General features: G+C 40.3%; 1 protein-coding gene across 1 annotated transcript; it reads left to right on the forward strand.

The window, feature by feature from the left end:
- The first annotated feature begins 1,081 nt into the window (after nt 1-1,081).
- prom1b (prominin 1 b) lies at nt 1,082-22,896 on the forward strand. Its single transcript, XM_008292986.1, has 27 exons — nt 1,082-1,352; nt 9,873-9,934; nt 10,405-10,431; nt 10,533-10,738; nt 11,904-12,024; nt 12,148-12,211; nt 12,316-12,405; nt 13,395-13,418; nt 13,716-13,933; nt 14,087-14,161; nt 14,245-14,308; nt 14,463-14,471; nt 14,609-14,768; nt 15,206-15,358; nt 15,682-15,805; nt 15,966-16,069; nt 16,313-16,397; nt 16,493-16,639; nt 16,763-16,834; nt 17,607-17,699; nt 18,070-18,087; nt 18,271-18,324; nt 18,405-18,485; nt 19,029-19,097; nt 19,480-19,569; nt 20,973-21,088; nt 22,875-22,896. The coding sequence occupies exons 1-27, from the start codon at nt 1,082-1,084 to the stop codon at nt 22,894-22,896; spliced, it is 2,619 nt and encodes an 872-aa protein (XP_008291208.1).
- The last annotated feature ends 867 nt before the right edge of the window (nt 22,897-23,763 follow it).

Below are 23,763 nucleotides of genomic sequence, written 5' to 3' on the forward strand. Positions count from 1 at the left end.
GTCTGTCATCACACACATTCTCACAAAGGGGGGGCTTTTTTCTGGAGGTTCAGCTCTGATAGATAACCTGGTTCTGGATACATAACGGTCCTGATTATGTTTGATATAGCACTGTAGTATTGTGTATCATGTAAAGTGCCATGTGAATGAGAGGGATTGCTGACAAATCAGACTTCAAAGCAGTTTTTTGGGACTTGCACAACTTAACCAGACTATACTGTTACTTTTTAACTAAACTTTGGGTTTTCCCTTGTTTGAACTTGAACCTTCTGTGTTTGCCAAAATGTCACTGGGCTGGATTAGCAGGCCCTTCACATACATTTTTAATGGCATTAGTTTTGACAGGCATTTTTGTCTTTAAGCACCTCTGTGAAACTTTATAAAAACAACAAACCAGTCAATTCTTTGCCTTTTTTACAGTGTAAGTGGGATGGGGTCTGTTTCCTTAATTAAGTATTCTTGGTGCAGACATGTTGACTCGTCCAAGCAGACACAGCACAGGTGTGAATAAGGACATAGAGTGGCCACGGCAGCGAGTTAGAGCCATTATAAACGTTATTAGTGCCACCTGTGCTTGCCCTGCTTGGACGGGTCTGCTGGGTTAACCCGGGTAAACCTGTGCTCTGGCACCTGCGGACGGGTTCACCTGCCGGGCCAGGAGGTGGACAGGTGGTTGGCCAGCGCGGTGTCGCGCGCCGCAAATGCGCCTGGCGAGCTTTCAGCGTGCACGAGCCCACTTGAGCCTCTGTCGTGCACGCGAGATTAGCGTCCGGTGAGAGCGGGGGCACCGGGAGCGCGAGCACATCCTCGGTCGTTGGTCCGCTGAGTCGACGAAGAGCTCCGGGAAGATGTCAGTGATGAGTCCGCACCGAGAAACCAGGAGCTAACGGCCGCCGGATGCTGTGAAGTTTCTCCGTCGGACGTTTGTCAGCGAGCCGCGGGGATAAACCGCCGAGACACGGACAGGTGTCATCCGTCCTCCCCCCTCCGCCCCCCGCTGGACTGTAGCAGCTAAACCCGGGGCTGCTAGCTAGTTTTCTTTTCTACTTGTTCTGCTGTTGTTTTTAGACTTTTCCGAGCCATGTTGTGGACGCGGTGGCTCGTCCTGCTGCTCTGCTGGGGGGCCACAAGTGGCGAGCAGCAGGCGGATGAGACGGACCAGGCACCGGCTGGTGTCCGTGCGGACTCCCGCAGGCAGCGCTCCCCTCCGCCGGTGGAGCCGCTGGATTTTGGGTTTGTACCCTCGGCGGTTTATGACACCCACGCCTACTACGAGCCGGGGAGCGTGGGGATCCTGTTCCACATGGTCCACGCGTTTCTCTACGTTGTGCAACCAAACTCCTTCCCCAAAGGTGAGACTGTTATCGTCACCCCCCTCTGCTCTCTCCATCCTCTGCTCTGGTTCCTTCTTGTTCCCAGGATCTCACCGTGTATTTCTATTGAATATGGATAAACACAACACAAAAAGTCCTATTAAAATCCACGTTATTTTAGTTGAACTGCATGCCGCCATATGTACATGCAGCCAACAGGTGTTACATCCTATTTGGTGACGACCCATCACATTTAATTATCAGATTTAAAAGCTTAATTACCTCTGCAAATGTTTTTGTTCTGACCACATACTGTGTTTTGGCTTCTATTTTAACCAAATTGTGACCCCCAAAGAAGTTGGACAGGGCCACAAATAACATATTGGTATGCTAATGAGAAACCTAGATCAATCCTGTGAAAAGGTTTTGTGCCACAGCTGTTCTATATACACAGTAAAATAAATGTATACATTATTCAGTATAGTACAGTATATACTATATGTGTGTGTGTGTGTATGTATATATATATATGCATGCTGAAATAAATGCTACAATAAAACTAGATTGTGCATATGCGGAAAAAGAGAAGTATAAATGAGGACATTCTACTGGTTATGAATTATAAGAATGTAAAAGTCTTAAAGGTGCAACACAGTTACAGTATTACTTTACAAATGTTAGAAGTTACAAGTATTGAATTGAAGAGTATGAATGGAAATGTATATGTACTGTATTCAAATGTGGGGGTACATTACACTGCAAGTAGGAGCTAAATCACATTTCAAATTCAAATAACTTTATTTATCCCCTCGGGGCAATTCAATAGCTCACTGAGTATTTAATGTAACGACAATCAAAAGCAAAAAAACAAAACAAAACACTAAGCCACATCATAAATATTACATTATAGTACATGGACATTGGCTGTGATGAAAACAGTTAATACCAGTGGATTGAGCTGAGGTGTGACAGTGATTCTATGTCATTTTTTGTCATCTGTGACAGTGGAAGCTGGTTGCCTGTAGCGTAAAAGTCTGTCTGTGAAGCATTAGTGCCACACATCACAGTAGTTGGTTAAACCATCAATCATGCACCTAAAGCTAAGGCTCGATCTTACCTAACCTCTGCTAAGACCCATGCAAAGGGTCCCAAGCTAACAACATTATTAGACTGCTCAATGAGAAGAACAAGAAATGATATGAAGTGATGAGAAAGACAAATTGTTTGTTTATTCAACAAAAACAACTATTTTCTTACTTTTATCTGATTTTAGTTTTTTTCCTCCGAAATACAGGATGTTTTTTTATATCTACAAGTCTTTAAAAATTCCTCAAATAAGACAGTCTTTGTAGGAACAATGAACTCTTTTTCTTTTCTTTACGCCATGACCTGTGCTTAAGGGGTCACAAGTAGACTTTACTCTGACTTCAGGGGTCACAAACCTCAGAAACCACAGGCCTAGCCGACTCTTTAGCGTAACAGAATTTACCAGCCCAGTTATGCGTCATAAACTAAACAGCAAAGTCCAAAAAATGCTCAAAACCTCAAAGAAACCGCTGTGGCAGTAATTATTTGCACAGTGCTGCTGCATCAGTGTTCCCTCTTTGAGCAGTAAATTTGTGTCATATCTTCACTGTTTAATTAAACAAAATGACTGTTATTATTTAAAATACAACAGTACAAAAGAGCGCCAGTGTGGAGGGATGGCATGCAGTGATGGCGTGTGCTTGCTGAGCCCATAAACCAAAGTTATGAGCAGATTAATGGGATCACTGGCTGTCATAGATCATACGTGATCTTCTGTGTGCCCATGCTGTAGCATTGAGGTGATTAATAGGGGATCAGGTCTGTCACATGATCAATATATATAGGAATGTTGCTCTCTTGTTCCCACAGTGTATACCAGTAACCCAGTGATTGGCGTTGAGTGCTACGGCCCTTTAAGGCGGTTTGTTTGTATGTTGTATGTACATACAACATACAACCACACTATGAGTGGTCACGTTGGAGGATGACACAGTGCAATAGGATTGAAGGTTTTAAGTTGCTGCCATTTTAGTGTTCAGGGTTAGAGCCGCTGGCTGGCTAATCAATTAGCAGATCAGCGATTAGAAGAGGCTTTCTCAGTCACCTGCATCACTGCATAATACCTTAATCCACTGGACCATATGCTGCTAGTGCCAGGGACTTTCCAGTATGACTCCCTGTCACCAGCACGCACAGGTAGAGACCACCTGGATGTCTCGTCACTCTCTCCCACACCGTACGCCATATATATGCAAAACCGTGCATGTTGCTCACGCACATCAAACAGACACCTCAAAGTGAGTTATTATAATCTGATGAAGACACAGTAGTGTTGATACATTACTCTGTTTCTACCATAAAGGGCTGTGAATTAAACAGTGTGTTCCAGTCACCTTTTGGACTCTGGAAATCAGTTATTCCAGTTTATAACTGCTTAAGGTGTTTGGCAGGTTAATCTGGCCATGTTGCCACCTAAAGTGCCAGGTCCTCTGAGCCAGTGACCGGTCAATGGGACCATTTTCAAGTGGCAGCAATAGAGTACAGGTGAAGTGAAGCTATTAATTAATTAGTAATCAGTGTTTATGTACAAACCAACAAGCAACATCCTTATAGGACACTTCATCTTTGAATGCAAAAGATTACCTGTACATTTTAGTGAATGTAAGAATATATTCATGTTACTCCAAAGCCCTTAAATAGTCAAATCAGTATTTATTTCAAAAGCCAAAATAGTTTTAAGCTTGTTGATCATAATAGTGTTGGAAAATATAGTAATACTGTTTTTATATTTAATGGCGCATTTTGTGATCTTTCTTTTTCATTGTATAGAAGGCACTTTAATTATATTTAACAGACAAACATTTCACTCAAATCTAGTTTATAAGGCAACTGTTTGTTTTCAAACACATCTTCAAACTACAGTATGAAAGTGGTGTTATTGTATTAACTTGCTCCCCGGTAAAACTAGAGTAGTCTAATGAAAACATAATCTTGGTAGGATCCTGATAAATGTCAAAATAGGCAGCATTTGATTCAAACTAGGTTTTCACTGGGATGTTGCACAAGCACAGATAAATCATTCAGATGAATTATGGACCAACAGTCATTTCTTGGATGCTGTTTCACTTGCTTCTGTTGGTCTGTTTACAGGCTGATGCTCCTAGAAGAAGGAAGTGTAAAAATGAAAGAGTAAAAACAAAATCCCTGTTGCTCAGGATGAAAAAGTACAGTTCAACAAAACACATTGTTGTGTTGCTTGAGGTGTGACAGACAGAAAAACATAACTTATGTGACCGCAACTACATACAATATATATAAAAACATAAAGATATAAAAAACACTCCTGTGGGCTGAAATGAAACACATGAACGTATGTAATTATGTAGTTGTTTCTGCTAGAAAGTATATAGTCCTTTTAAAATTTCGCAAAATACTGCCCTGTGTAGACAAAATACTTATATATTGTGATTTACTGTGACAGCCTAATGTGGCAAACTGATAGACAAGAGAAAAGTGTTGTTGCATCACTATGATTAACATCTCTGTAAAACTGTACAATAAGGTTACAGAGCAAGTATGAAGTTTGAACACTGCAGCGTCTATAATCACAATTTGCTCATCAAATAAGTAGCAGTTCAAAGTTATACAAGGGTCTTTTTTTCATAGTCTCATTCATGTCAGAATGAGACTACGCATAGACACAGAATCTTGTGTCCTTGAAGTGCACCAAAAAATGGGAATTTCTTAGTCCTACAGTGTATTAGATTGATTCTGGTCTTGCACTTAATTCTGTTTTACCATCAAGAGTTTCCGGCAGCGCTGCTCTTCATGTTTGGCTTTGAGCTTGGGTGAGGTCATAGTTGGTTGTTGCAAAGGTGGCAGGTTTAGGTTCAGACTGTCAGAGTTAAGGTTAAGCTAAGAAAAGCCAAGAAAAAATGGCTGATATACAGGCTGTGTCAGAAAACGTGTTCCTAAGGTTGTTCAATCAGAATGAATAATTAAATAATGTGACATAAACTGTGCCGTGTGTGTCAAAATCCCCACAAATCCCTGTTCTTTTATTTATGTAGTTAATTTCTCAGGTTGCCAGAGAGACGCTTGCTTGAGAGCTGCTGTTGAAAAAGTCATCACCCTGTTCTTGACCGACACCGGCCTGTCTTTGCGACTCACTCATCCCTTCTTACAAATCTGCGCGAAGGTTGCTTTTTCGGTGAACAAGCATTTTGGGCTCTTTCACTGAGCGAGGATGCGGTGTCTTATCCCTCTGATACACACAGGGTGGATTAGAGGATTAGCATCCACAGGGCTAATGCTAACACGGTCCTGCTACCACTGCTACAGATGGCATAGTCAAACACATACTTGAGTGTGCAAACTCATGCACTGGTGCACACACACGCACATGCTGAAAGTGGGTCATAGTCCTGCCGTTTGTCTGATTCTCTTAATTACTGTGATTGGTGGCGGACAGGTTGTTTATCAGAAAGTGTCTTGTACTGGATCACACTTAAAAGAAACCCGTACAAGTTCGATAGAATATTCAAGAGAAGGTTAGAATTACTCTAAAACTCGCATTTCTTCATCTTACACTGCAGACATCTTCATCTTGTGCTTTCAAGAAAGGATCTTTTACAGTTTTTTACTTAAGATGGCAGCTCATACTCTGGGTGTCCCTTAGTCGAGTGAAGGGATTTAGGAGGGAAATTGAAGGGAAACCATTTCGATATTAGATTAATTATCATTTAGTTAATTAATTGCAGCACAACTGTAAGCACAAATGGCAATAATTCCCATTGTATGTTCTTAAACTTAGGATAATAAACTTAATATCCTTGGATTTTTGGGCAACTGGTCATCAACAAGCTATGGAAATAAGTCAACTTGGCCTGTACAGTATGCTTGCCAGTTTTCACATTTTTATTGATGCGTTATAGAATAATTGAGGAGATAACTGGCTGATGAAACGCCACACAGTAGAAATTATTGCATGTTGTCTCCATGTGGTCCTTAAATATATATGCGGTCCAAAAGAGTAAAAAGACTTAATCCTCTTAGTTGTTTTGCTCGAGCTCACAGTGGGCTCCGCAACTTTCTTTAGCTCTTGGCGCCATGAAATACCGCACTTATGGTGTTGTATAACACCAAGTAAAACATACCGTACAGTTAGCCGTATTTTAAGTAAGCGCTACATAACTGTGCTTATGTCGTAATACTAACACGTTAAACTGCGCACTCCGTAACGTGACTTCCCGTCAGCGTTATATCTTTGTCAAAAATTGCAGTAAGTGTGAGACCTCAACACTGAAATTTCAGAAACACAACCTCAATTAGTCAAGTCAGTATTTAATAAAGAAACTTTTCAGGCAAGACAATGTCTGTCTAATGAAGCGCTTGTTCCCAAAGTGGGGGCCAAGATGGAAGAATCGCATTGTAATTCTGGGGGAACACGAGATATTGAACTGAATAGGATAGAAGAAGAGCCATGGTTAGAACTCCTAAAATCTTCTCTTTTAAGGTTCTGGATAGTGTTAGCTGTTTAGTCTTAAAAAGTCCCAAACGGAAACAGTGTAAAAAGTAAAAGACATTCTTTGGTTGAAATGCTCATAAACATGTTGTTGAAAATATGACTTAATTTGTTTTGTTTTATTTATAGCAGCTTAATGATGTTCCACCATTAGCTCCACTGTCGTCACTTATTTCCCCCAGACATCTTTGTGCTGGAGTGTTCGGGTGACCTCCACAATCACTGGCCAACATTGTGCTTGAACTCTGGTCATTTAAACTCTACAGTGACTGTCAAGCTTAATTCTTCTTGTTGAACAGCCATTCTACAAGTTTGATTAACCTCGAAACCAGAAGTATGGCTAATTTAAAAAATGCCTCTGATCAAAAAGAGGCATTTTACCAGTGAGCTTCAGCATTTTCAACAGTTTTTGGTGTCGCTGCAGCACAATAGCAAACACTGGTTGAATAGAAATTGACTAATATAGTCCTTTGTTCTATGATTAAACATGTCCATGGGTTTGTGCATTCAGATGTGTCATTGAACTCATTTGTTATTAGTATATGAGATGAGCTTTTGTTGTTATGCTTCATATGATGAGAGGCTTTTCATGTAAAAAGCCGCAGAGATGGTTGTTGGGTTGTGTAAGGCTCTGTCCACACCTCCCAGTAATCTCAAGGCAGCTCAGTGTAGAGGATTGTGCTTGCCTATATTCACACCCCACCGTAAGAGGGTTGTAGGTTCTGACTTAAATAGCACACCAGCTTACTAGCAATGGTGTTTTACAATTTGTTGTTGACATTTTGTGACTTGCAGTAGCTTGTATGGGCCTTTGTGCGTTTGTTGTGTTGTGCACTTGTTTTAACTAAAGGAAAAAACTAATAGATCAGACATCTTTAAAGGCTTTTGATTATACAAAATACTCAGTAACTACACTGATGCTGAAATAGTTTGTTTACTAAAAGTGGCTCTTCTCAGCAGACACTGAAACCAAGAAAAAGTCATCTTTGTCATGCGCAAAACTTGCATGTGTAGATAAAAATAGAAAGGTTGCTGTCCTCAGCCACTGCTGTGACCGCAGGAGTTCATGTTGGGCAGTTCGTCCTTTTGGGTCTAGCTCTGAAGGCTGGTTATCCCCTCTTTTCCTTTCATTTGCAGTAGTTACTTCTTATACTGGGTCACTGAACTAAGCTGTCTAAGCTTAGCTGCCCTCAGTGGCTAATGCTAACTAAGTAGCTGAGCAACAACAGGTGGCACTGACACAACTCAGATGTGCTCATATGCTGCATCTGCAGAGTTAACAGAGATAGATACCGTCACCGTATGTGTCAGTCTTAGATCTTCCCCAGACAGGACAATATTATTAGCGTTTTCATACAGGTGTAAAAATCGAAGAAAAGTGAAGCAGCCACCTCCCACCCAGAGATGAAGATGCTGTTGAGAGGATTAACCATATGGTTGCAAAAGATACCCCAAATCACAGTTCCTGTAACTTTTACTCACCAGAAGGGTTTATTAAGGCTGGTTTGCAGCCAGTCATTCAACTAGTTTAAAAACAGAAAAAAAACTATTCACAAGCTGTGTTTTAAATGTTTTTAAAGGAATTTTTCCTTTGTTTTTGTTGTATTCAATATAGAGTTAACAGAACACAAGCGCTGTAATGATTAGTCTTTAGTTAATCAGCTGGCTCATTTGCTAACCAATTAACTAAAAATGTGAAACATTGTCTGATTTCAGCTTCCTAAATATAAACATTTGCTACTTTTCTCTGTCACACGATATTGTAAGCTAATTCCCAAATTGACTTAAAGATGCTACCATGAAATTTCAATGGGAACTTTTCACTGTTTTGTCACATTTTACAGTCAAGTCAATTAATTGATTAATCTGTAGCAAAAATAGCTGTATACCTGTAGGAAATGTGGGTTGAGAGAGATAGTCAGCAAATGTTTAGTATACCAAGTATAGTCGGTAATGCTATGTTAATTTGCCTAATTTACCTAAGCAAGGAAAACAACAGGTTACAAACAAAGTTAATCGCTGTACGTTTCAGCTTTGTCTGTTTGTCACCTCATCCGAGGTTCAGCAGGTGTGCAAGCAGAAGGCTGAACCAGACACTGAGTTTGTATGTCTGTGTGTGTGTGTGTGTGTGTGTGTGTGTGTGTGTGTGTGACAGCTGTGTAAGCATTTATAATCTAAATCAGCTTCCATCTGCTTGTCATGTGCATTGGCACCTACCATACCAATGTGAGAGGATTCGCTGACAATTTTATATTCTTTAAAGAAACATGTTTTTTTTTCTGTCACACTTGCTCATGCTCGCACCTTAATGCTCCTCATGGTTTGATGTGAGCGATCTGACAAACGAACAACAAACACATGATTAAATGTCGAAAGAAAAGCTTCGAGCAACAAGTGCTGAATATTCATATGAGGAATTGTTGTGCACTGAAATATGTTTCAACACGTCCATGTGTTGCTTATTTCCCTTGCAACTCAATATGAGTGTTATGTTTCTATACGTACTGAAAATACTCACAAGTATAAATACATTTAATGTGTGAGAGCATGTATACGTGTGTGTGCAAGTATTCACAGAAGTGTGTAAGAATCAGTGTTTACCTGCTGAGTAACAGTCAGGGTGAGTCACAGTGCAGGTAGGCTTAGTGTTGGCTGACCTACATACAGCAAACACACAGACAGCTGGACTGAACCGAAGTCCTCATTGGCAAACTACACAGTTCAAGCAGCTCTCGCAGAAAACGCACAGCTGTTAGATGCATGAGGAAATACAGCCACAATACTGTCCACGGAAATGAAAAAATGATTCCACATAATCTGTGTTGTCTGCTATGTGAACAGATAAATGGATTTTTCCCACTCGTTGCTTGTCATCACTTACGTCCAACTGATCTGCCCGTAAAACGCTGTTACACAACTGATTATTATTTTGCTGGATAATAACTGCGGATTTGAACACATGCGTATGTATGTACTGAATCATATGCAAATATATTCCTTTTTTTCAGATCTCATTGTTAAAGTCATTCAGCAAAACATGGGAGGAATCAAAATAGAGGAATGGAGGAAGGTATGTTTGATTTAGGTGATGAATCCAGTGTTGTTATACCATCCTGATGAAATTCATGCTTTTAACCATTAAAGCATAGTTTATAACAACACTGAAAGATTATGTCTAACAAATTACACATTTTTAAAGTTTTCTAGAAATTAGATTTTAGGAATATTAAAACCTGATATTGTGTCATTTATTGAGTATATGTTAACAAACCTAATGTCACTTTATTCAAACTTAGACACCTTATTTAGGACACATGATATTAGCCATCACAATGCGCTCTTGTCTCGTCATCATTACACTCACAAGCAGTAATTGTACACAGAAATGTTCCTTCCTTCTTAATCCTTTGACTGTCACACTGACCTTATTTTCCTTTTGTTTTATTTTCTTACTATTCCATTGTGTGTGAATGTGTGTTTGTGTGGATGTGCATGTGAACTTTCGGCAAATGTCCACACACGCTGGGTTTGGCTTTTCAGCCAGAAAACGTCGTCCTGTTGCTACAGGTAAACTCCTCATAACTGATACTCAAAACAGTGCTGCAACAATTGACTATGTGAAGTACAAAGAGTAGACTGATGACTGGATGAACGCTCTTCTCCTGCAGTGGATCCACTACGAGGCCGGATTCATCGTATGTACAACCGTCGGTATCGTGTTTGTGGTCCTCGTCCCTATCATTGCCACGTGTTTCTGTGTGTGTCGATGCTGCGAGAACTGCGGAGGCGAGATGCACCAGAGGCAGAGGAAAAACGCTGACTGTCACCGAGGTTTCTACACCGTCTCGCTCATCGCCACCTCCGTCTTCATCATGTGAGTCCTCTTCTCTCCAGACTTTTATTTTAAAATTTTTTTAAAGGTGTGTTTTTTGGCCTTTTTGCCTTTATTGGATAGGACAGTTGAAAGAGAGACAGGAAAGTGGGGTAGAAGAATGGGGGAAGGGGTTGCAGCAAAGGGCCATGAGCAGGATTCAAACCCATGGCCACTGCATTGGAGACTATAGACCCTGTGCATGGGTCATCAGCTCAACCAGGTGAGCTATAGTGGCAGCCCCTTTCCAGACTTTATTATTACCAGCGTGGTTGCCTTTACTTTGAGTATACTTTTTGTCTCATTAAATTGTAATGAGAGGGAATGTCACTACAATGTTGAATTGTTCATAAGAGACTTCATAAGATCAGATCAAAACATATTATTGTTATTACTGTATCCACAATAGGCTTAACACAACTATTTCACAGACACAGTGGTCCTCTGAAAACCTGTAAACAGACTCTAATGTGTAAAATCAGTGGACAATCGTATTCAGACACTAGGCGCGTCCATGCAGACTACCTGTCGTGTGGAGGAGACAGGTGCACAGAAATACGATCCAAACTGTGCAGGACAGTTAGGTGTTACTGATATCACTTGGCTGACTGTGAGAGGCCTCTCTGTCTGAATGAGTCCTTTCACATTACAAACATGCGTGCTCGCACACACATGCAGCTCTTTTGTGACCATATGGAGATGCTGAGATATTATCTGATCAGGCTTTGTCATTCTTTTACAGTCTCTTACAAAACAGATTTTCTCCTCCATGTTCGTTGTTTATCTCTGTGTTGTCTCAACAACCTGTAATATTGAAAAACAGTAGAGTCTAGCAGTAAATCAAGTCTTTGCTCAAGAGCTTATAATGTTAAGGTTAGGAATCTATCAGGTACATTTTACCCCTTATAAGTCAACAACATAGTTCTTGTCGTCATTTTATTTCTTCCTTCATTATACAAGCTTTGCTGATGTAGTATATACGTCTTACGTTGTGTCACATCACTAACTGTATCAAACATCTTGTTTGTTCGTCGCAGGTGAGTCTTCAGTGAATGAAAAACCCAACTGTACCTCACAAGTCCTTGTGTAACCATGCTGCCCCCTGCTGGTAGTGTTTGTCACAACAGTTCATGTCTTGGCTGATCCTGACTGTGTGTGTGTGTTCCAGTCTGGGAGTACTCATCGCCTATGCTGCAAATCATAATGTCAGCACCCAGATCAAGAGCACTCGACGACTCATTAATACCAACATGAGGGACCTGAAGACATTTGCTAACAACACGCCTGCGGTATGTTCTCTCTCTCTCTCTCTCTCTCTCTCTCTCACACACACACACACCCTCACAAGCGTCCACATGTAAAAGACACACACAAAACCGATGTCTGATAATACTGTGTGTGTCCTGCTGCAGCAAATTGAATACCTGACAGCCCAGTACACCACAGCGAAGAACAAAGTCCTGTCAGACCTTGACAGTAAGCTGAACCCTGTTTACATATAATGTTTGTCTAATATCTCTCACTTTTGATAACAGTGCTGTTATTATGAAACCTCCTGACTTGTCCGTGTTTCCTGACAGACATTGGACCTTTGCTGGGTGGCAGGATACACAGTCAGCTGGAGAAAGAGGTGGTTCCCTCCCTGGACACTGCCCTGCGCATGGCAGGAGGTATCTCAATCTCTGTGCTTCTTTTAATATGATCCTTTTGAACTTACACAGCTAAGAAACAGTATCACACAGCAATATGAAGGACAATTACACTATCTTACCCACCATTCAAGGACAGATCCTGTTAGATGAGCCATTTTTGTTACCAAGTGTAGCACTATTTATGCTTTGGATTACTTACAAATGCTCAGATATGTCAAAACAGGTCAAACAAGACTCCATTGTTCTGTTTCAAACACAAAATAATGCAAACAACTTTAAATTATGGATGTACGATATATTGCCGACCACATCGGTATCGGCCGATATTAGTGTTTTTTCTGATATATCGGTATTGGTCCGATGAACAAATTTAGCCGATGTGAAAATCCGATGATTATCTGACATTAGCGCCTTCGTCTCTACATTTTATATTGCTGCTATTTCACAGATGTTTTTACCTAAATGGTTCTGGACATGAACGTTAAATATGTTCAAATATGTTTAAATATGTTTTACTTTTGTTACGTAACAAAGAAGGCTATGTGGTCTAATGTGCTATGGGCTTCTTTTGAGTAGTTGTCACGTTCTCACAGTGCTTACTTTTCAGTGTGAATAAAAATTGAATATCAGCATCAGTAATATTGATTATCCACGATATCAGAAATCTTAATATCGATGTCAGTATTGGCCAGACATTTTAATATCATGCATCACTACTTGAAATGTTACAGTTACATTTCAAGCACTCTTTGTTCTTGCTGCACTGAAACTAATCAAATGTGACACAACTGCAACACAAAGTATCTAATCAGGAATTTAGTGAATTGTTGCTATACGTACTGCTAATGATTGTCCCTTACATGCAGCTTTCTTTGTTTTAGAGAGCTAATCAATCATCATCTATCAATCTATACATAATCCAGATATGTCTTTCAAAGGGAAAATCCTCACCATTTTTTATTAATTTTTTTCTCCTTGACCCTCTCACGTTTCTTTTTTTTCTAAAGCAAAAGTTGAGAGTGCCATCAAAGGTAAACAGCTGATCTGGAATCAGTGGTGCAGTGCTCGTGATATTGTGTTGGTGGGAGTGTTAGTAACAGATGCTCATCCTGAAGCACCGCTTTGTCTTGTAGACAGTTTTTTGTTGTTTTCTTCTGTGAGTTGTGGATCTGTGGTCAGTGTCATGAGTGTGATTTTTTTTTTGTATAAAAAGTGTAAAGCTCAGTAATTTCGTAATATAAAACACACATTTGTGTCAAGGAATTGTCAAATAAATTGATGATTAATCTTTGAGTTGGTTGTGCTTATCCTTACTTTGTTGTTTCTAGCCATGAGGGAGACCAAAGAGGCCCTGGAAACCGTTAACTCCTCCTTGGAGGTGCTGCAGGACGGGATGGGGAAGCTTCAGGCGAGTGTGTCAAGTGAACGCGCCTCTTTATCCAACACCCTGTCCGACCCCGCCTGCACCAATGGAGCCGTGTCTCCTACCTGCAACACCATCCGCTCCACGCTGTCCCAACTAGGAGTCAACGCTGACTACTCTAAGGTAATAAGAAACTCTACACTGTCTTACAAACACAGCCAAGTGGCACTAAAAAGGAGAATCAAAGCCTGAAAACAAATTAAGGCTAGGCTTGTATTTGAGAGCAATATCACCATGTTTACTCATCTGTGTTCCTCTTCTCATTCCATTTGTCAGCTCCCAGATGTTAGTCACGCTTTGGTCAATATTAATACCATCTTGAGAACAGATCTCAGCAACATTGTACAAAAGGTTAGTGTTTCTCTCCAGCTTATTGTCTATGACTTTGTTGTTGCCAGCATCTTTATCCTGCTCTTTTTTCTTTTCACCTCCAGGGTTATGCATCCTTCAATGACACACCAAAACTGGTTAAAGAGCAAACTAAAAACATTGTCTCAGGTACATAAATGTGTGTTTGTGTCTGTGTGTCTGTGTAGTCTAAACAACTTTCAGCTCTTCTTTTGAAGCAAGATTAAAATGGGTCTAACTAGAATCTTTCACATTCTTTCTCCTCTCACCTTTGCATGAATATCTGTGGCTGATGAAACCACAGCTTTGCCTCGTAAGTCCCATCTTTTCCCCTTTTCGTTCTCTGTCAGACCTCCTCATCTTTTTTCTCAGTTTTGTTAACACGACCCTTACAGTTAATCTAAAACATGCATTCATTTGTCTGTCTTTATTTCAAAATTCTGTCTGTAGGAGTAAAAGGCATGCTGGATAAGATTGGCACAGAGATCATCAGCTTCTCCAAGATGTTCCCAGTGGAAGCCTCTCTGGCCAATTTCACCATCTTCCTCGGTGAAAGACAAAAGGCCATCGAGTCCTTTTACCCACAGATTGACCAGATGGATTTTTACAGGTTTGTGCACGTGTTTGCATGTACAGTATTCATAGTGTTGTAGCGCAAATACACAGGGACTCTTCTTGGATTAAAAATTCTAGTACTTAGAAAACTGCTTATCAGATTGTCAGGTAGCTTTGGAAACCTCCATTCAACCAGACCTTTCATGTGTATGATTCGAAGGTGGTGGCGTCTGACTATTTCTTTAACTTTTTGAAACTCGTGGTCCGACATTTACACTTCACACCGTGATTTGCCAGCCGTGCACAGATGTAAAAAGAGTAAAGGTTTTGACATTTCACTCTATGTTTGCTTATTCATTACTTACTGATTAGCTGTAAATGCGTTTGATTTTTGATATGGTTGGACAGCATGTCAAGCTGTGGTGGTTGTGATTATAAATTAGGCTAGACTTACAGGGAGTGGATATAAGTTTTTTTGTGTCTGTGCTGCAGGTGGATCGGCTGTGTGGCCGTGCTCTGCATGGTCGTCCTGGTCCTAGCCTTCAACGTCCTCGGTCTGCTGTGTGGCACCTGCGGCTATGACAAGCAAGCTACGCCCACAACCCGCGGCTGCCTGTCGAACACCGGAGGAAACCTGCTGATGGCGTAGGTTGACACGACAACACTCTCAAAAAGCCGACGGGATAATAGACTTTTTTCATGGTGGAAAATCCTCATCTGACACCTAGGAGTAACTTAACCAAACAGAAACATTGCTGTGAGACAAACTGCTTTGAGCATCATCTGATTATTTTATCTTATTTGCACTTAAAATTGGAACCTAATAGCAGGTTAATGTAACTGATAAAGAAAAAGTTTAAGACAAAATGACAACATGAAGCTGCATGTAGTAATAGATGAAAAAAGCAGGCAGCCAAAAACTAATGTTTCTGTTTGTTACACCCTCTCTCTGTCTCTTGCTCTTGCAGTGGCGTGGGCTTCTCCTTTATCTTTGCCTGGGTGCTGATGGCCCTCGTTACTGCCATGTTTGTTGCCGGTGGAAACGTGGAGAAACTGATGTGTGAACCTCTGGCTAACCGGCAGCTGTTCAAGGTACTGAACACAAACTCTCCTCCTTGCTCAATCATCTCCTCTCTGCCTCTCCCTCAGTTTCTCTTGCAGAGTTTAACATAGTATTGCATAATGGACAACATTGCTACTCTGTGCTGATGAATATACTATTACATGCATGTGTGTGTTTGTATGCATGTAGATCATAGACACACCGTTCCTGGTCCATCCTGAAAAGAAAAACTTCCTTCCTGGGATGCTGTTTCAGAATCCAAATATTGACTTGACTTTGGGCAGCATGTACAGGTAAAATGTCAACACATAATGCTCATAACATGTACATGAAGCTAATGGCTTTTTCACCAAGAAGCTTAAAACATATTCCCAATTTTGGTGTTGCTGACTTTAATCTTGTCTTTCTGCTTCTTGGTATTCAAATGTACCAAATTCCTTGCTTTCTATTTTTTATTTTTGTAAGAAAACAGTCAACTGTACTGAAGCAAAGCACATCTAGGTTTAGTATGTGATCAAACGGTGTTTGTCTCATAGGGAATGTTACGAGAACAATGGTCTGTATCACGCTCTGCAGTTGGAAACGATGTTCAATATCAACTCCTTCCTCAACAGAACTGTGGTAGGTATCACTTACCAGTGAATCATTGTGCACTGATGAAGCAATAAGAATGACAGCCTGGTAACTTGTGAGTTTATTTGTGTGTTTCATGACAGTACAACAGGGATTTGGCCAAAGTGTTTGAAGGTGTGAAGGTGGATCTTCAGAACATCACACTGCTGGAGCAGGCCGGCAGAGACAACCTCATCAACTTTGCCAACTCTGGAATTGGACACATCGAGTATGACGCTTATCTTGCTGAGGTAATGTGTGTGTAAGGTTAACTATTTATCTAGTTCGTCAAAAACTTAAAAAGATACACCACATACAGACTGAACTTCCCCAAAAGACTTCTATCCTATAAAGAAATGAATTCCTTCTTTTAGGTAAATAAGGGAGTCACTCTGGTGGATCTGCTGTCCTTCGCTACTGACCTGGAGGCTCAGGCCGACCAGCTGGTGAGTCCCAACATCATTGTTGCAAGAAGTTACACCTACAACATGAGAGTTATTATTGTTCAGAAGCCGAAATCAAAGACGTATGATAACAGTCATGTTATAGAACAGTGGAAACATATGAACACTGACTTGAATTGAGTAGCAATGTTGGGTTATGCAAATGTGACTTCCAGAATAAATAAAGCCACTGAGAAACTTCACTGAAACTTTTAATATCAGGTGAATCTTCTTGTCCCTCTAGATTGGTGATTTGATTACACATACTCTTAATTTAACGTGAGACTTTTGTAAAAGACGGCACATCTTTTATCATTTAGAAAATCAGGCTGCAGATCCCTTATCTTTCTGATGTGAGTGTAATCCAATATTGCTGCCATATGGGTTGAAGACTGTAGGAATGCCATATATAGTTATAAAACCAACAAGCGCAATATATAGTCGGACAGCCTCTCCGGAAAATGCTTTTACTTCACGGTCACCGATTGGACTCGTCAGCCTGAACAAGCGGCCCATTCACCCCGAGCACACACACACATTTATGGCAAATGCATGGTACAGGATCTGTGCCATTTAAAGGCACATGGCACTTGGTATAGTGTGATCAGTGTGCGTTTGTACCTGTGAGGCAGAAAAGAACAATGAGGTCATTGATTCAGTATTTATTCCACATGAACCTAAAGACTACACAATTCTTTTAAGTTATCATAGGAACTTAAACAATGTGCAGCTGCAACAAAGTCACATATTCTCAACTCTTTGTGTTTCTTTGCAGCCACGTGGTGCTTTGGAGAACGCACTGAGAGGACACGCCAGCAGTATCAGACTCATTCACAGGGAACACGTGGTGCCCATGGAGCAAGCAATGGTAATCACAACACAAACAGCACGAATGTCAATCAAACACATACATAACTCATACATAGCTATAAGCAAGTACATACAGGCTCTGTTTATCCTCCAGTTAAACCTTCCTGCTACAGACTGTAAATTCACTTTTGTCTTTAGGAACTCAGCTACCCAACAGCACAAACAATTTTATGCACCAATAAAACTACTATTTACATGATGCAAATCACATGTTTTTGTTTATTCAATCAATTCTCAGAAAAAACAATGCATTTTGTATGACTATATTAGAACAAAACTTAAAGCATTGGATCCGTCATTATAGGTTAAAGACGTAACATTTCAATGTCCCCTCTTTTTCCTCCCTTTCTTTCATAAAATGGTGACAGAAATATGTCAGAGCGCGGGTAAGCCGCTGTCGATGCACGGCGCTGTGACAGTGTTTTATGTGTGTGTTTGCCGTAGCGACGTGGTTCGTGTTGTGACAGCGGTGGAGTTATGTAATTGAGTATCTGTAAATGGACAAACAGACATGTACACATGCATTTGACTTATTTAGTAACAGTTTGCTTTCCTGTGCTCTCACACAGAGTACCCTGAGCCAGAGTATCAAAAAACTGCAGAGGACATCCAGCGACCTGCCAGTAAGCCAAACACACTCATGTTCTAAACACAGTTATCTGCTTAACTGATTCCAATTGAAATCTATTTTTGTGTCTGTCAGGTCAAGGTCACTAATATCCTGAGCGCCATTGATGCAGCAGAGTACCTCATCACCCATAATGCCTCCCATGTGGTGAAGCAGGTACAAGACAATGTAGCAAATTAGGTGCCATATGAGCTTTATGTAACTGTGCACATATGACCTGATAATGTGGAGTTTTTAAAGGTAACCAGGGTTAACTGTGTTTGTAATCCTTGTTTAACACACCAGTGTCATTGACAAAAAGAAAGATATCTTCAGTGAAGGTTTGTCTCTACTAGTGAGATGAAGTGTGTTGTTTAGAGTGTTTCAAAAGGAAATGCCAGGAGTGTCCTGTTTTGTTCTGTGTTACTTGCCATATTGGTTGCTTCACACTGAACAAAAGATGAATTTTACCTTGTAATATGTCTCGTTATTCATTAGTTTTTTGGGGTAATTGTTAACACATTCATTCTAAATGTCATTAACGAGTCATGAAGGGCCTTGTAGTGGCAGTTTGACTTCATTCATGCATTTTTTGGTGCTTGGAACAAATTGCATTTTAAACGTAATCTGAGAGACAAAGGACACACTCCTAATCCTACAGCCTCAACCCTCATCACACTGTAGTCACATTGCCTAACTTTTTTCTGTGTTGGTTTCTAGGAAGCAAAAGGCTACGTACAGAGCTTGGTGGGATACTTCAAACAGTACACAGAATGGGTTAAAAACTCTGTGAGTCTTGTTTTCTTTCTCTTTTTAAATGTCAGTTTTCAGTTGAGACCATGTGAGAACATTAAAAGTTTAAATGCATTTTGGACTTTACTGTATCGTTACTCTTTCCGCTATAATGGACTGATTCAGTCATCAGACTTAATTCAGCTGAGTTTAACAAGTTCTGTAGGTTTTAGTAAATTACGGGAGCTTTAGTGATTTCCTGATTGTAAACAGACATTTGCTTTGAATTAAAGTCAGTATGTAGAACATCGAGGAGAGACCAGTAGATCAGCCAGCAGGAGCTGAAAAGTCCACAGATACTCAGCAAGTTCTGGTTTTCACATTTGACAGCATTCTTACATACACTGTGCATATGTGTGTTTGTGCATTTTCCCCACAGCTAACTGCAGAGGTTGCTCAGTGTAAACCCATCAGTAACATTGTGGACAGCATGGAGATAGTAGCATGCAGCTTCATTATCGACTCTGTGGTAAGTGTGTGTGTGTGTGTGTGTGTGTGTGTGCGTGTGCGTGTGCGCGTGTGACTGGCTGGCAGGCTGCTGAAGGATACTGATTCATTCCACAGCTGTATGTACAGTACATGTACCCTTCATGTATCTGGATTCTAACTGAAAATAAACGGCTCTTTGACAGTTTGGGAGAGCTCTGGGTTTTGGGAGCTATGAAGACTGGAGGCAGTCGGCCACACGTACGAGAACAGTATGTTCTCAAGTCGCTAACACACACTGAGATGGGATAGAGTCTGTTTTGAGCCAGGACGGAGAGTTACATACACATAGATTCTTCACTGTTTTCACTCTGGGCTCCGAGGAGTTGTAAATTTTTATATTTACATATCAGCTATATATCATGTGTTTGAGTTTGTGAGAGTTTAATGTGATCTCAAACAAGCCACAGACTGTGGGCAACATAAACAGAGATTTTTTACGTGGTATGAATGCTTCAGCACCGCCTGCAGCTACTGTACATGGAGATGTGCCACATGTGTGTATGCGCACACGTGTTTTTATTTATATGTTCTGTCCCTTTCTGGCGTAGTGCTGTGGGCATTACTTGTGCATCCATGTGTGTGTGTCTTTGTGTGAAATACATCCGGAAAAATCTGCAACTCGCAATTATTTTGATGATCAGTTAATCTGTCCTTTACGTGTTTTTTTTTTTTGTCTTTAAAATGTCAGAAACCTGTGAAAAATACTGCAAATGATTTTCAAAGACCAATGTGAAGTTTTCATTTTGCTTTTTTGTTTTGTTTTGTTTTGCCAAGAAACCAAACCAAACCAAAAAATATTCACTGACAAACATAAAAAGGATTCAGTAGAAAAATCCTCATTTGAGCTTTTACATAAGAAGTGCATCTATTAAAATGTAGTACTCCACAGTTACCATTTTGTACTACTTTAAACTTGCGCTTTAGTGCAGACAATTATTGTATTTAGAACAATATGAAGCAGTTGGTTCATAAATGCAGTGAAATAATGCGGCACAGTATACAGTTTGTTAAAATTAGGTCCATCACCTCTAACTGCATCAGTGAAGAGCTGGTTAGAGAAGTGCATCAGTCACAGAAACCCAACAATATAATGTGTAACAGTATTTGGTTGGAATTATTCTGTAATATGAGTAATAGCAGATTTTGCCTTAAGATACAAAGTGGAACTGTGAGTCTCACTCGCATAACAGATCTGAAGCACTGGATTTGAGAAACTGAGACAAGCATTAAGTATTTTTTAATGAATTAGTTTTAAAAAAATCACTTTATGATTCACTATCTAGCATACTAACATTTTGAGCACTAGAGATCCATCTTAGAGTGCTTAGTGTTCAGTTGAGAGTGACAGGAATTAATGAAATGTTGCTGGTTATTTGTTTTCAGAACACATTCTGGTTTGGTCTTGGAGGCTGCTGCATCCTTCTGATCCCCAGCATCATCATCTCTGTCAAACTGGCCAAGTATTACAGAAGAATGGACACAGAGGACGTCTTTGAAGAGTGAGTCGAAACACACATACACTTTTTGTACATATAGTCAGAATCAGAAACTTTTAATTGTGCTTCTTTTTTTCTTAATCTTTTCTGATGTAGATCAAAGCAGAAATAATTAATCCTTTTCTTTCCTTCTCTCTGCCATTATTCTTTTTCACGGACACCATTTCTCCTCACATTTCCTCCTGGTGTTATTTCCGCTCTCTCTCTCCAGCTGTTCTTACCCATGGCTTGTTGCACTTTGACGTTTGTCAGCTATTCATGCACCTTATCGCCTTCTTCATCGTACCCACTCTGTTTTCGGTACAGGATACTTCCGCTTTGGATCGCTTCACACCTTTCTCACTTTTTTTCCATCTGAAATCACAAGCATGGTCTTTCATCTTTTTTGCATGGACTCTGACGTCCTTGTCACTCCCACCATCCACTTGATTTCCTCTCAGTGGATCACTCCATCCTTGTTACTTTCAGAGGAGTCTTCCCATTCTCTTTCTCATCTGTCCTCCCTCGCTCTTGTGTTGCAGTATGGTTAATACAGGTAATCATGGTGAACAAGTGTGTGATAACCGTGGAAACCTCGCTGTGCTCAGGTACGAGCCATGCCCACCTAACTCTACTTGCTTGCATGCGGCAGTGTTAATTGGTGGAGGGATATTTTTGTCTGTGGCGTTTAGACTCTGCAGACAGGTCAGCAAGTAATTAATTTTTTCCACAAGTGTAAAATCTACAAAGAATGTGTGTGTGTGTGTGTGTGTACATTTAGCTCTCCCTATAGTGACACTTTGACTCGGTTTCCTCGGGCCTCTGCTCCCCCGAGCTACTCCGTTTGGTGACCCGCAGGAACGCTCTCCCTGTTGACAAGGTATTGATGATCAGTGATGACTATCCACTAACTCTCATCTAACAACTACAACCATCTAATAACTATCTACTCATCATCAGGATGACGTCACCCAGAGACTGACAGATGCTTCGTCATTCCTGTTTTTCTTGTCAGCATTTCTTCGTCTTCATCCGTCATCCATCACAGCTGTCTCTCAAAACATTCAAACACAAGGACTCACCAAGTTAGCTGTAACTCCTCATATTCACCCAACTCTTCTTGCTCATTTTTGGATTTGTCTGGCTTTCAGAAGACACTGTTCAGGAAGAAAGAAGCGCATTTACTTGGGTCTTCACATGTTGTTTTCAGCATTAAAAAATACGTTGAATAAATAGGAATTGTTTTGCAAAGGGTTGCGATGATAAATCTGATGAGTCGCAAGATGGTTATTAGGACAGGAAACAATGTTATACGCTTAGAGAAAAACATGCTCTTTTTTTTTAAACAGAAGTGCTCACAGTCATAAACATGTATAATTCATAGAGGTTGTTTGTTTTATTTTAATGAGTGTCCAGCCAGAAATGTTGGTAACGACAACACTAGATGAGAAGCAACTTTTCACAAATATGTAAATCACGCTGCATTAGTGCGCAATTTAGTTGCTATGTGCAGTTATACCTTTCAACAGTTTCCACATTTATGGGCTTGAATGCTCCAAACTGTATGACAAGGTGATGTTTTGGTAAGTAAGTTGGTTAAGTTGTTTTCCAGACAAAGCATTGATGTCTGTGATTCATAATAATGAACTTGAAATAAAGACATTGGACTCCGTAACTCATACAAAGACAGAACATCTGGCAGGTCTTTTGGATTTTTACTTTTCTTTGACTCCAACTAACACATACTGCTGTATTGTAGGTTTGAAATGGTTGATAAACCCAAACTTGATTGTCTTGTTTTTCTCCACAGTGGACAGGAGAGCTGGAACTGATCTCACCGTTGTGGTAAGTGCTCACATGTCCACTTCTCGCCTTCATTTCCCTCAAAGATTAAAAAAAGAAGACAGTCTAGAGTTTATCTCTGACACGGCTTCTCTCCTTTCCAGGATCACTGGACTTTGCAGCTGTCCTCTTTAGATCTTGTAGCATTTCCAAGGACAAAAGGGAAGAACAACAACAATCAGGAACTGTACGGTGAGGGTGACCCACCGCTCGATATTCTTTCAGGCCATTTGACAAGGAACTCTGATGCCAGTCAACTGTAAACCGACAATGTGTTCTCTCGCTCAAACCAGCTTCTGGTCGCACCTCTAGTGTTTCATGCTGTACACAATCAACAGACAGAACATTGTTCTTCCATAGTTAGTTTTACCTGTAGCGAATGCATTTGTCCTTTACATTATCAGTTCTAACACGGTGACACAAGTGTACATTTTTTACACTTTCAAAACTTTTGGAAGTTTTATATATTTTTGTTAATCTTTGTTTTATAACATGTAAGTAGTTTTTTGTAGTAGTAGCCCATTTCTGTTTTTTTTCTCTGTCAATGCTTGTAATATAGCTTGCAGCATTTTGGTTCAACAAGTTCACCAGGAACATTTCTAAGGAATAGTTTGACATTTTTGAAAACACACCAACTGCTTTCTTGCTGAGAACAGAATGAGAAGATGCCACTGTCAAGCCTGTATGTCGAATACAAGCAGCTGGTTAGCTTAGCTTAGCAAAAGACAAAGATAAAAGAAAAGTCAAGCAAGACAAGGAGTAAAGTAATGGTTGCTGTGCTTTGAGCTACTGTAAATACTAATGTCTGCATGCTAAGAAGCTGACCATGGCAATGCCAACATGCTAATGTTTTGCTG

This window comes from Stegastes partitus, unplaced genomic scaffold (genome assembly GCF_000690725.1).
Source record: "Stegastes partitus isolate 25-593 unplaced genomic scaffold, Stegastes_partitus-1.0.2 Scaffold850, whole genome shotgun sequence".
NCBI lineage: Eukaryota > Metazoa > Chordata > Actinopteri > Pomacentridae > Stegastes > Stegastes partitus.